The 11341-nt window shown below is 33.3% G+C and overlaps 2 protein-coding genes across 4 annotated transcripts; both read right to left on the reverse strand.

Moving 5' to 3' along the window:
- Positions 1-35: 35 nt before the first annotated feature.
- LOC120281960 (protein SODIUM POTASSIUM ROOT DEFECTIVE 2-like) lies at positions 36-1273 on the reverse strand. Its single transcript, XM_039288655.1, has 3 exons — positions 587-1273; positions 417-492; positions 36-316 (listed from the first exon to the last, which is right to left on the reverse strand). Exons 1-3 carry the CDS (start codon positions 1163-1165, stop codon positions 177-179), a joined length of 795 nt encoding a protein of 264 aa, XP_039144589.1. The 5' UTR covers positions 1166-1273; the 3' UTR covers positions 36-176.
- A 4134-nt stretch (positions 1274-5407) lies between these two features.
- LOC120282020 lies at positions 5408-10689 on the reverse strand. Of its 3 annotated transcripts, XR_005542873.1 has the most exons (6): positions 10217-10688; positions 9438-9526; positions 7354-9246; positions 6703-6850; positions 5815-6603; positions 5408-5744 (listed from the first exon to the last, which is right to left on the reverse strand). XR_005542873.1 is itself a non-coding variant. In XM_039288734.1 (5 exons), exons 1-5 carry the CDS (start codon positions 10335-10337, stop codon positions 5969-5971), a joined length of 2871 nt encoding a protein of 956 aa, XP_039144668.1. In that variant the 5' UTR covers positions 10338-10689; the 3' UTR covers positions 5408-5968. The 3 variants fall into 3 exon arrangements, 2 of the variants coding, with proteins under 2 accessions (XP_039144668.1, XP_039144667.1); XM_039288734.1 differs by having other exon boundaries at positions 5408-6603; positions 9453-9526; positions 10217-10689; XM_039288733.1 differs by having other exon boundaries at positions 5408-6603.
- Between the last annotated feature and the right edge of the window lie 652 nt (positions 10690-11341).

The following is an 11341-nucleotide window of genomic DNA, read 5'->3' on the forward strand; positions in this document are numbered from 1 at the left end:
TTTTGTTGTTGTTATATTTAATTTTAGAGAAAAAATAATAGTAAGAAATAATAATAAGGAAAAATCCTTGAACATACATTGGTACATTTCTCTCACATATTGACTCCAAATACTAATATAAATACAACTAAATAAAGTACATGACTATCAAACTTAATACTTTTTTGTGAGTATTATTATGAAGAAGAATCCCCAGGAGTAGGCCAGAACTGAGCACTCTTAACCTTAGAGATGCTATTAAGAACTCCCAACGGCGTCACATCTCCAATCACCGTCACCTTCTTCGCAGCAAAATCTATAAGAAATGACTTCACTCCTGTTTCAATTACCATCTATAATTAATTTTTTTTAAAAAAAAACTAAATATGTTCCTTTTTAAAATTAAATTAAATTAAAAAAAAACTACAATTCATCACCTTCCATCTTAGAGATGTGCTTCCTGACTTTGCCTTCACATCCCTTGCAATGCAAAGACACCCTCAGCACCACCACCTAATTATCAAAAGATTCAACCACATAAACATCAATCAAACATCAAACAATTAAAGCAAACAAAGGAACAAAACCACTAGTTCCAAGACCCAACCTGCTGGTTTTCTGGCTTAACAACAGCATGATCACCACTAGCATCAGCATCAGCATCAGTAACAGTAACAGTAACAGAAGAAGCAGCACTAGTACTACTAGTAACAGTAGTAACAATAGAAGATAAAGAAGAAGAAGATGATGATGATGGTTCATGATCTTCTTTATCTGGAGATGATACTGATAAAAACTCAGGCTCAGCAAAGACATGATCATGAGAAAGAGTTACATCACTGTTAAGAAGGAAACGAGTTGAACTTCCAGGACTAGCACTTGTGTTGTTGTTAATGGTGACAAAGTTACTACTGTTTGATTTCTCAGAGCTCTTGTTGTTGGTTTTCTTCTTCTTCTTCTTGGTTTTGGAGGAGGGTGGTATTTGAGGGGGAAGTAGTGCAGGTGGTTTAAGTGGTTTGGTTCTCCGGGGATCACGGAGGTGAGGGTTGTAACGGTCAATGGCCCGGCCGGTGCCGGAGGAGATGAGAGAACTGCCTTCTATGGTGGCACAGATGGCTGCTGTGGAAGCTGGTGAGGTGCATGAGAAGTTGAGGCCTTTCATCTCTTTGAAAAGTAAGGAAGCCATGGATTTGATTTGGTTGGAGCTTGAATGAAAGAGTAAAAGAAAAGAAGAAGAGATTAATATTTCTTTCTCTTTTCTTTAGTTCATGTTGGGTTTGGTGTGCTTTTAAAGATGAACAACAGAACAATGGAAGGGGGTCCATTGTAAATAGGCTGATAAGAACTGTTTCTTGATGAGCTGGATTTTTTAATGTTCATTAACTTGTGTGATGTATGTCTATATATATATATATAGTTATTTTTTTTTTACTAGTTAAATTGTATTTGTTTTAATATTAAATGAGCCATCAATATTGGTGATTTTAATTATTTTTTATGTTTATTTTTTAATAATTTAATAAAAGAGAATTTTATGACAAATATTTATGTGTATATATAGATAGTTTAGTACCCTTATAATGTTTTTTCCGCTCCAGCTTTTTTGATTTAGTTGGTTTGGAGGATTAATTGATTGGATATCATAGAACCATAATCTCTTAAATTTTTACGATGACAGATAAAGATATATAGTACTATTTGGTGGTGAGATGATTTATCAATAAATTTATTAATTTTAATAAATAAATAAAAAGTTTAGAAATAATTTATGACACTGAAAACTAATGATCTATTTTTGATAATAGTCTCTTAATTAGGAGGTATCCTAAGTATCCTTCAATAATTAATATATTGATATTTTTGACCTTTTTTTTTTATACTATTTCATCATTGGTGGATCATGAAGCATATTTATGTACTATATTAATTATTGTGTTTATCTCTTGGATAACATTTTAAAGTTGCTTTATATGCTTGTCTAAATATATATATATATAATTTTTTTTTAAAATAAGATATAGTGGTGTCTCTACCTACCTCCAAAGAAATAACAAATGCATGCATGTAGACTACAGTATAGTAGTGAAGCCTTTGTATAAGCAAATTTTAGCAAATTGTCAATACATTAATATTGGTAGGTACTTTTATTATAAATTATAAATTCATTTTATATTTTTGGTCTCATGGTGGTCCTTCATTGAAATTAAATATTTTGTAGCCTTACGTTTGCATTCAAGAACAAGTGAACAACAATAAATCAAAGATGACAGAATTGAAAAGAAAAACAAAAATTAAAAATTCCTTGATTTTTTAATTAACATTCAAAGTTTGGCACAAATAAATGAGCAATGGCATCTTATGCATCAATAGTATTTATTATAATAAATGACACATCAGTATATGTCAGCGTTACTTTAGGCATTATGCTCTTATTTTGTCCCAAAATCAATTAAAACCAAATCCTTCAAAGGTTAAACGTGATCTTATCCTTAATTTCTTGATTAACATGTTAAACTAACACCCTTTTGCCATTTGTGACAACTATAAAGTATAAGCCACTTGTTTCATTTCATACCATCATTAATGCTATCACTAATCACTAATCAATATATATAATGAATTATATCTATGATAAAAGTTGGCCTTTCTTGATATTTATATTATATATGTAGCCTTTTTTTTTATATAAGTTTAGTTTTATTTATCATCATCTCTACATGGAAAGATCAAACATTTTATCTCATATTTAATGACACCACAATCTAATTTTTAATGACAAACAATCTCACATTTTTTTAATAATTTGCATATTATTTATGAATTTTTATTGTTAGTTTTTGGATCAAAATGAATGTATTTTGAGTTTAAAAATCTAGAGTAGTGTATTATTTTAATAAAAATATTTTAAGAAATATTTATTTTCCTATGAATTTCAATACAACATAGATAAGTATCATATGTTTAGATAAATGATTATTTTTGAGGAGAGAGATCCAAGAAGATTAATTATTTGTTAAATAAACAAGATTCAATTTACAACCACACAGAAGTTGGTGCATCTCTGAATCGCTGTAGATCAGGTTCTGATTCCATGTTTATTTTAAAGTTTAAAATATATCACGTAAATCCAAAGTTCTCAATGCATCATTTTTCTCTTCATTTTGTTGTTTAAGTATTTCTTTACTTATATATCACACTAATGTCTCTGATGTTGTACTTCTCTGAATTAATTAGTTCAATTATGACATTAATTTTATAAAAAAAAAATTGAAAATGTATGTTCGGTATAATTTGCAAAAGGTACTAGAAGGAGCGAGTGATAGAAGGAAAAAAAAAAAAACCACCCAGATCAATAAGGAAAAGAGGAACATGGTTCAACCCCCTTTCTCTTGAAGTGCCTAACTCCAAAAAAGCAAGACCGGAAGAACATGCAGCTGCAGCTAAACGCAATTTGGACTTTCTTGGTGATCAATCAGCCCAAGGTGAAGACATGCCTACTTAGCTACTTTTCTTGGATCACTGTCCGGTGTTAGGCCGTGGTTCTTCTTTCTGTTTCTCTCCTTTTGTTGTTTGTCATTTTTGTTTGCTTTTATTGTATTCCTTATGTTTCCAAGTCTAGTGGATTTTCACCGTATCCGTTTTTGTTTTTAATACATGCAATTTATTTATTTATTTATTTTTAAATTGCACACATTATCAAAAAAAAGTTTTTTTTATATATTTTTACACAAACAAGCATCTAATGATTAAAAAAAAAACACTACGTTATAGAACATAGACCAAAAAATAAAAAAGAAAGAAATTTCAAGAGAAAGAGAATCCGGTCTCAAAAAATAAAATATCTGCAAAGAATATTCCACTTATCTTCTCATATACTACTAAAATTTGAGAATAAATCCACATAATCTCCAAACACCAAGGTTTTGAATATATATATATATATATAAAAAGAAAAAGTCCAAACAATACAAGGGATGTATTCATCTCTATTAGAACAATGTCGTCTTGTAATAAAGATATTAATTTTGAGAGAGAGAGAGAGAGAGAGAGAGAGAGAGAGAGAGAGAGAGAGAGAGCAAAAGGACCACTTTTGTGTTGTTCTCTATGATCACAAGCTGTCTCATCCTCAATACAAGTGGAGAATCAGATGCTTCCTTCAATCTTCTCTTCTTTCTTTCTTTCTTTCTTTGCTTCTTTCTCTTTATACCAACAATGTAGATATCTAGTACAACAACTACAATAACACTACCTTCACCACTAAGCAATTGCTCATACACAACATTCTCCATTATATTTTTACATATATATATATATATATATATCTATATATATATATATATATATTCAGTGTTTTTTGTTTTTTTTTTTTAAGAAAAAAAAGAGAGTTATATGGTTGGTTATTAAGAAACTCATAATAGATTAATTTAATATATAGAGGAAGGAAAGAATCAAACTAGAGACTTCAATATCAACAATCAAACAGTTTGAAGCTCCTAAGCTCACTAATCTTTGATTCTAGTGATCTAATCCCCAATATTGTAACTGATGAAGATGTCTAACCACTCAATGCAACTTAGGATATAGACATTTCACTCCCTGCAATCATCTCCTAAGTTTTGTATTTTTAGTTTTCTATTGGTTTCTTATTTCCACTCCATGAAACTAACCATCTTTTGATTGCCAATTAACTAGTGATTTATCCAATTTTATCTTAAAAAAAAATTATGATAAAAAAGTCCATATATATGTGTGGAGGGAAAAAAAAAAAAAAACTAATAACGTGATAATTAATCAAAATTTTAAGTTTATATGAATTCTACCTTCTAAATCTATCTATTTCATGACAAAATATTATTATTATTTAATATGTAACTTATTCATAAATAATCATACTAGGAACCATAAACTCATCAAACATATCCCATTCCAATACAAGAAAAATAATTCAAAATAATTAATGATAGAGAAAAGATAGAGAAAACATTTAGGGACAAAAGTAAGTGGTTTATTTAGTGTCAGTGATTTGTGTTGATATTATGAACACAAGTATTTTATTGAGGAGTTGCTGGTCTCCTTCCTTGAATCACTTTATAATCAAACTCATTCCTTTTGGCTTGGGCTTTTCACATACAATGCTACATCTTGCAGCCATTTGGCACCTTTTTTTTCTTCTTTTTTTCTTTTAGTTTCATTGGAATTTGTTCTTTTCTTCTTAGAATTGAGAATCTTGTGTGCCCTACAAAGAGAGCATCTTGTTCTAGTGGCAGCATTGTCTTTAAATGGATTGAGATGCTTTTCTAACATCTCATATCATTCAATACATAAATGTATATGATCACAGAGTATAGTCATCTTTTACAACATTTAATTGATGCAATTCAATGACATCAAGAATTCTCCTTTTTTACCAAAAACATGATGTTGCATATATTGGATAACTAGCAAAACCATAGCTGATATATAATGCGAATCATCGGTTTCATACAACTTATGTATTTTGAATAGAATGCCGGAAACATATATAGACTATAGCAATCACACTTGTATCTAGACAAACTCTATCTCTGCTCAAAGAACATTGAAAGAAAACCGAAACAAATCAAACAACTTTGACAACTATACATGATAATCTCTTCTATCTTTCCCGTCCCCCGCTCCATAATAGCTGAGAAGAAGAAAGTCGATGGCAATACTAACACGCGCAAAATTTTCTCAAGTTCAAAGATAAAATAATCCGAGCATACACAAACCAGCATTTCGAAGCCCTGCAACATTGAAAGATCAGGAAACATAACCCAATACAGAGAACATTCTCTGTGAAAATTGTCTTTGTACCTGCTGAAGGGCAAAGAATGCAATCATTGATCACTGATTCCAATCCAATGATCCATAAATTTTGTGACAAACTAACTTCATATTACCATTTACTATTTCTGAGCAAGTGAAGCTTCAGCTTCTGATTGCCAGGGATGCTTGACTTACTGATATCTTATATGAAGTCTGTAACAAGTTCTTGCAAAAGTTCTTCCTTTATCAGGCCCTCTATCTCTCTGCCAATTAGATCGATATCATCCTCGATGTCGAACCACATTGTGTCCAGGACCTTGTCCTCTGGCTTACCTCGGCTTAATTTTTTCCTTAGTCTGGCAATCATGAGCCATGCCTCTTCAACAAGCCTCTCACGAGCACACATAGGACCGAACTTTTTCTTTGACTTCACCCACGGATGTAAATCCATACAAGGAGCAAGTATTTCTGTCAGGACAACATTGATAAGATCAAACAGTAATTTCCTCTCAGAGCTGGACCATTCCACTATAATTCCATACTTCCTTTCAAGCTTCTCGAACACATCTGGGCAAACTGGATATTCTGGCATATAACAAGCATCAAAAACCCTGTCCCAGTTTGCACAACCAATACCTGAATCAATGAGCACATCAACCAGGTAAGAGAATTCCCTGTCCTCTTCATCCTTCAATTCTTCAAGCATCCCTCTTAATTCTTCAATAGGTGACCGGTGCACTCCTCCAGTATCATCATTACCCAGAACAAGAGTCCCAGATTCTGAAATATCAATATCCTCTGATTCCAATTTAAGAAGTTGAAGCTGTATCCGGAGCCCTGCAACATAAAACACATATGATAGAGTTATGGGAAACATAATTACGGATGTGAAAATAGCAAGTCTTCTTTTTTTCTCTCTCTTTTTTAATTTCTCACCCTGCAGATCCACATTGACACCATCACAAGAACCTATGGTATAGTTCTCTCCTTCAGATGCAGGCTGCTCTAGAACAGATACTGGACTAGGGTGTTCAAGCTCCTTTAATCTAACTGGAGAACCTGACTCCAGTTTGTTACATGACTCCTGTAGACACATGACATTCTTTTTGAGTTAAATGATGAAATTGAAAACATGATAACCAGAACATGATAGCCAGTCTATGGAAAATTTGTTGCCTGGGAGCTGCAAGAAGAATGCAAGAGAAGCAAGATAGCAATTTTAATTGGGAACCGTACAAAGAACTCAAGGAAAACACTAATGTTCAGAATTCTCCACAGAAGAAATGAAATGAGTTTCGATAAGCACACCATGCTCACTATAGGAATTGGATATATATCATAATATGACCCATCTAGCCTGCACCTCACTAGTGTCAAGGGCCAATGGGAAAAAAAACAAAGGAATCAAGGTGAGATAAAGAATGCACACCAGCTTGAGAGCAAGTGTCTATCCTTTCTCTCCATATGCTATCTTTAACAGTTGCCAAGAGATTAAAAAATAAAGTGAACCATCTCTTTGGCAGTTATTAATTGTGTTATTGAGAACTTTCATCTTTGGAACACCATAAATTCAGGTAAATGCCATACCTGATCTTCGGGATTCACAAGATGCAAATTTGCATCTCTATTGTCAAGCAGCTGCTCTTTATGAGAAATGGCATCATCATGCACTCTAGAATTTTCTTCATGAAGATTTCTCATGTTGAACTTATTGCTGAATTCTGAATGAACATGATCATCACTTAAAGCTAGCTTATATTCTGGTTTAACAGAAGTGCATGAACAAGGAACATTACTGCAGCATTTAGATTTTCTGCGAGTAAACCTTCCTCTTTGGCAAAGGTTTTCATCCACAGAACTATAAGTCCCAAGACTCAGCACATTGTTCAATGTAGAAAAATTGTCATATGCACCAGGTTTGCCTCTTCTGCTTACTCTTGTGTTTCTTAATCCCATAGGGGAAGATGCAGGATGTGTGGAGATTGGGAAATTGCAGCCGTTCTTCGAAGTATCCTTGTTGCTAGTAGCTGGAGAACAGCTTCTTTCTGCAAGCATGCCATCTCTGGCCAACCTTTCACCTGAAATTTTCCGAGTAATTGATGAGTCTGTTATTTTCTTAAGCAAGTCCTTGTCAGATAGAGAAAGCATTTCAGCCAAAGTATTCGAACCCCTATCACTAAGTGCCATATCCCCAAACTGATGGGCTGTTTTCCACCTCTGAGACAGACGTCTTCGGCCCTCCCTGTTTACAGATAATTCTGACACAGTTTTGTTGTGGCGTTTATACTGATCAGTGAAGTCACTCAAACTCCGTTGAGCTGCCTTGTAATTTTTATGCTGAGTAATCTGTGACATATAATCTATGCTATCACTAGAGATATATTTGTTGAATCTTGAAGCAAGGATTCTTTCAATATCACGGCTAGCATCATTTCCCATTGCTTTCGTAATATTCCTAGCCATTTCGCTTGAACATGTTGCTTTTTTCCTTGTGGTCCCCGCAAGATTAAACTTTGGCCAGTCTCTTCCTTCTGCATTCAAACTCTTGGCTCGACAGCACCTAAATTCTCCATGGCCTCTGTCATGTGTAATAAAATTACCAAAGGAACTGGGAAGCACAATATGTTCATCACTTTTCTCAGTCTTCTCAAGACTTGGTCTCAAAATCACTATTTGAGTGGGATTAATGAAAGCTACCATCTTATCTGCATATTGTGACTTCAACATCTTATCTGAAAAGGAGAGATTATGTTCTTTTTGAGAGAAGTTACCAGAGCTACTTTCAGGTTTCTGAGTAGAGTGGTCCTTTTGAACTAGAGTGCACTTTTCTGCTCTTCTCCCTGATGTATTTTTCAACTCATAGCCTTTGTGCTTGGTAGATATTGACGGTTTTAAAATTGTGATATCACTTGGGTGAGTCAACGAAATACTCTTCACATCTTGAAAATGATTTAGAAACAAAGAATTGGGTTCTTGGAGAAATTTCATAGCCAAAGCCTTTTCATGATCCAAGACTTCTGATGCAACATTAGATGCTTCTGAATCATCAATTGTTTCATTATTTGAGAAATCCTCTGCATCCGTGAAACTGTGCCTGACTAGTTCTACGTGAGTGTCACTTCCTTTTGAGGTTTCCATCCCTTTACTTAATCTCTTACCACTGTTTTTCTCCACCTTGGATGTTTCCATGATTTCAAAAACATCTTTGAATTCCTGGTACTCATTTCTGACCTTCCCACTTGAACAATAATCATGGAATACAAGTTTATCTTGAAGGCCTGATGTCTTTTGGAAATATTTATGCATTCCACTCTGTTTATCATAGACCATGTGTGGAGGAAGGGCATCAAGGCCCATTAACCTTGCAATCACACTTGGAGAAGGATGTCTAGTTTCTTTGTCATTCTGCATCTCTTCAACCACGTTCATTGGCTTTCCTTTATATGTCTTGGACAAGTTTCGATTGAGATCCAGGGGAAACTGTGAGAACAAAGACACAAAAAATGCAATAATTATCCAGTGAGTATGACGCAAATGTACTTTATAAAAAAAACAAGAGGCACAAAGTTAAATGGACAGTTTGTGCAAAATTCTCAAATCAATTCCAATACTATATGATTGCATGCAAAGATACATTTCATACAAAGTCCACAAAGGAGACATAAACTTACTGAATTTTCACCTATCGGACCGTCAGTGACATATGTATCATCCAATGTTTTCCTCAAAAAATTACACCGTTCTCCAAATTGGTCATTTCCTGTCATCAACTTCTTAATCAGATTAAATTCTACAAAATTAAAAAAAAAAAAAAAGGAATAACATCATGCCCACATAATATTCTAAAGATGAAACAGAACAGCACATCATTATAGTGATATGAAACAAAATAATAACATGTCATGCCAAATCTCATTGGCACGCACACAAAAACAAAAGGTTAATGATTTCAAAAGAAAATAATGTCATTTCCTATTGAAAGTCATATTCCAACATTTGTTTTGCTGTACATCTAGGGTTTCACTCATATAAACAATGAACATAGTCAATTTCCTGTTTGGCATTTGAAACTGCCTAAAAACTCAGAGCAAAAACTTATCTAAAAGCCTTGCATTTCATACTTTCCTAGTAAAATCATGATACTAATCCAATAATTTTGGAAGGAATTATTATTATTATCAAGAAGAAAAATCGAGAAAAAGAAAATAAAACCGAATAATCTCAAACTAAAAAAGGTTCACCTTTCAAGCAAGAACTACGAGCAAAAACACATAAACCTTGAAATGAAGCCAGCGATCCAGATCAAACAACGAAACAAGTAACCAAAAGCGACGAAATTGAAGACAAATCCAAACCAGATACCAACATAGGACCAAGGAAAACCAAATAAGACAAGAAAATCAAGCATCAATAGCACTGATTATAATCACGATCACCAAAAAGAAGCAACCTGGGCGATGAGCACGGCCCATAGAGACAAGATCGCAGGCAGCTGGCCGAAGATACCGGTAAGCTTTCTCTCTGCGCCACCATCTACTACTCTCCTTCCTCCGCTGCGATCGTTGGTCCATCCCTCACTCCCTCCCTTCCTCAGCTTAGCTCCCAGCTAAAAATTCTATGGAACAGCTCACCGCCAAAGGAGAAAGCAGAAAGCAGCCCTGGTTTTCACAAGATCGAAACCAGATGAGAAGAAGAAGAGGTCACGAGAAGCGAGCGAGCGAGAGAGAGAGAGAGAGAGAGAGAGAGAGAGAGAGAGAGAGAGAGAGAGAGACCAAGAGACAAGCTACGGAAACAGAGAGAAGAGCATTCAATGAGGTCGTTGCCAAAAGGAAGTGGAGTTACAGTTTCCGGAAAACAAAAAGATAAAATGGAACTCGAGTTCATCTATCGGAAAACAAGAAAAACAAGGAAGTAGAGTTCCCTGTTGGTTGTTGTTATTGTATTTTTCTTAGATTATGTTTTGTTTTGTATCACACTTACTGTTTCTTTGTCTTCATTTTCATTCACTTCCGAGTTTCATGAGAGTAATAATTCTCGTTGAAGTAATGTTTAATAGTGAATTTTTGGATCAAGAGCTTGAAATTAGGATTAAGTGGTGAATAATTATTCATGGGGATTATAGATGGATGGTTTTTTTTTCTTTTATTCTATGATTTATTCTAGGAATTAGTGTAAATTATTAAAATTTTGATTATTTATTTTGAATCATTTGTTTGAAAAACATTAAAACAGAGAAGTTGTGCTAATCCTTCTAATACGATAATTAGTACTTTTTTTATTTCTTAATTCAAAAGTAAAAGGTTTTAATTTTTTATTCTAAGTGTTGATGTGTTTTGACATATAAATTAGTCACGGTTCAAATTAGATATCATATCAAACAGAAATTATACATACTTAAAAAAATAAATATAATAAAAAATCTAGTTATTTTTAAGATATTTTATCTATTTTTTTAAATGGTGACAAGTGCATATTTTTATGATGCTTAAGTATGGACTACAACATTACATGTGAGTTAATTTCTCTAACAAAAATTAATCAGACATTATTATTATTATTATTTAAAAAATAATAA

This window comes from Dioscorea cayenensis, chromosome 18 (genome assembly GCF_009730915.1).
Source record: "Dioscorea cayenensis subsp. rotundata cultivar TDr96_F1 chromosome 18, TDr96_F1_v2_PseudoChromosome.rev07_lg8_w22 25.fasta, whole genome shotgun sequence".
Lineage (NCBI taxonomy): Eukaryota > Viridiplantae > Streptophyta > Magnoliopsida > Dioscoreales > Dioscoreaceae > Dioscorea > Dioscorea cayenensis.

Coding starts and splice junctions, on each gene's coding strand:
- LOC120282020 (XM_039288733.1), bottom strand. CDS start 10,337: ATGGACCAACGATCGCAGCGGAGGAAGGAGAGTAGTAGATGGTGGCGC. Junction 9,247..9,437: donor GTCCGATAGGTGAAAATTCA/GTAAGTTTATGT, acceptor TTGTTCTCACAG/TTTCCCCTGGATCTCAATCG. Junction 6,604..6,702: donor TGTCAATGTGGATCTGCAGG/GTGAGAAATTAA, acceptor TTTATGTTGCAG/GGCTCCGGATACAGCTTCAA.
- LOC120281960 (XM_039288655.1), bottom strand. CDS start 1,165: ATGGCTTCCTTACTTTTCAAAGAGATGAAAGGCCTCAACTTCTCATGC. Junction 493..586: donor TTAAGCCAGAAAACCAGCAG/GTTGGGTCTTGG, acceptor TTTGATAATTAG/GTGGTGGTGCTGAGGGTGTC. Junction 317..416: donor GCACATCTCTAAGATGGAAG/GTGATGAATTGT, acceptor TAATTGAAACAG/GAGTGAAGTCATTTCTTATA.